At 31.0% G+C, this 1,698-nt stretch overlaps 1 protein-coding gene across 1 annotated transcript; it reads left to right on the plus strand.

The window, feature by feature from the left end:
* Positions 1 to 590: 590 nt before the first annotated feature.
* Positions 591 to 1,235, plus strand: LOC136082164 (uncharacterized). The gene is made up of 2 exons (XM_065800695.1): positions 591 to 812; positions 971 to 1,235. Exons 1-2 carry the CDS (start codon positions 601 to 603, stop codon positions 1,227 to 1,229), a joined length of 471 nt encoding a protein of 156 aa, XP_065656767.1. The 5' UTR covers positions 591 to 600; the 3' UTR covers positions 1,230 to 1,235.
* Positions 1,236 to 1,698: the final 463 nt, after the last annotated feature.

Below are 1,698 nucleotides of genomic sequence, written 5' to 3' on the forward strand. Positions count from 1 at the left end.
AGGTGTAAAGACAATTTTAAGGAGTTACGTTGACTCTGGTAATAATCTTTTGACTGCTGAAGATATACACAAGGCTATGCATTATAGTTTTGGCGCTAAAGATGCAAAAGTAGCAGTTGCTCAAATTAGCAATGATAAAACTGTAGTTACTGGACCAAAGATTAAGAACATTAGCAACTATCACTCATTTGAGTTTGGTGAGAAAAGTATGAAGATGTGGCGATATTTCAATATCGGTGAGAGAATTGAACAAGAGTATGGAAATCTTAAAATTCAACCCTCGATTAAGTTGTTGTTGTCATATAGCAAAACAGATAATTCAATTAAGCGTAACAAGTCACTTAAGGAAAAACAGAAAAGAAGTGACAGGCAATTATATTCATTAAGATTTTGCACTGAAATGAATTGTACTTTATCATTTGAAAGCGATGCTAAGTTAGAAGAACACATGCTATCCGGTCTTCATACAGTTCCGAAATCATTAACATCATTGGATAAAGTTCGCAACTCGTTTGTTCATAAGATGAAAATTACTTCACAACTAAATATGCCAATTTCTTCATCCTCTAACAGTGCTTCCGTAAAGACAAACCACATTGCATGAACATTTTTCTATTGCAAGGTTGGGCATTACCAGTTCGAAGTTCTTTTAGATTTTCAAATCAGCAGAAAGAACTGTTGTATAAATACTTTATTCGTGGAGAAGAATCAGGTAATAAAATGAGCCCTGAGCAGGTTCACATGCAGCTGAGGAGAGAACTTCCGCCTGATCAATATGTAACTAGCCAACATATAAGATCTTTATTTTCAAGGTAGGCATTGTTGCTATCAAAACTTTTGCAAATTAGATTATGTTTCTGACTGTTAAATAGTTCTTTTACAAATATGAAATTAAAATTTAGGTGAAAGTTATAATTTTGTGTGTTTGTTTACATATGTTTAAAAATATGTACAATTGATATTGTTATAGATTTAGTAACCTGAAAAGAAAAGGTAAGCTGGTAGAACCGACAACAGAAAATAATGAAAATAGTCAGGTTAACGATAACAAAGAAGTTTATGGCAAAAATGATGACTTTAATCTGGCAGGAGACAATGAAGATGATAATAAATATGAGGAAGACATCGCCAATCTTGCAAAAGAAATTTGTCTTGTATGGAAAGTGAATGATTGGGTTGCTGCTGCATATGAAAGAAACAATGGAATATTGGATATATTGTGGAGGTAATATTATTCAAAGTATATATTAGTTTCAAGTTTTTATTTTGTTTTACAAAACAGTGCTCTAAAATAAAAGGAATATAAATAAAATGTAAAAATAATTTCAGAATGACATTATATAAGACTTTACAAGTTTTATTGAATGTAAGCAAAATTAAACAAATCATCTTTATTATATTATTTTAAATTTTGCGCTAATACTTTTAGGTATCTATAACTGGGATCAGAGTTAATTGTATGATTAACGGGCAAGAGAAGAATACTTTTCAGTGAGTTACTACCGAGGAGATAAATAACCAAACTGATAAAATTATCTGTTTAGTAAATGCTCCTTTTCTAATCAGTGGTTGTGGCGATTATTCATTATCCGAAGAAGACTATAATACAGTCATATCATTATTCTTAGTACTGCAGCAGAGTAGAAATTATGTGTGATGTGGTGGATAATGTGTGTAAATGACTCTATTAATAAATGA

The sequence above is a fragment of the Hydra vulgaris genome, chromosome 07, assembly GCF_038396675.1.
Source record: "Hydra vulgaris chromosome 07, alternate assembly HydraT2T_AEP".
Lineage (NCBI taxonomy): Eukaryota > Metazoa > Cnidaria > Hydrozoa > Anthoathecata > Hydridae > Hydra > Hydra vulgaris.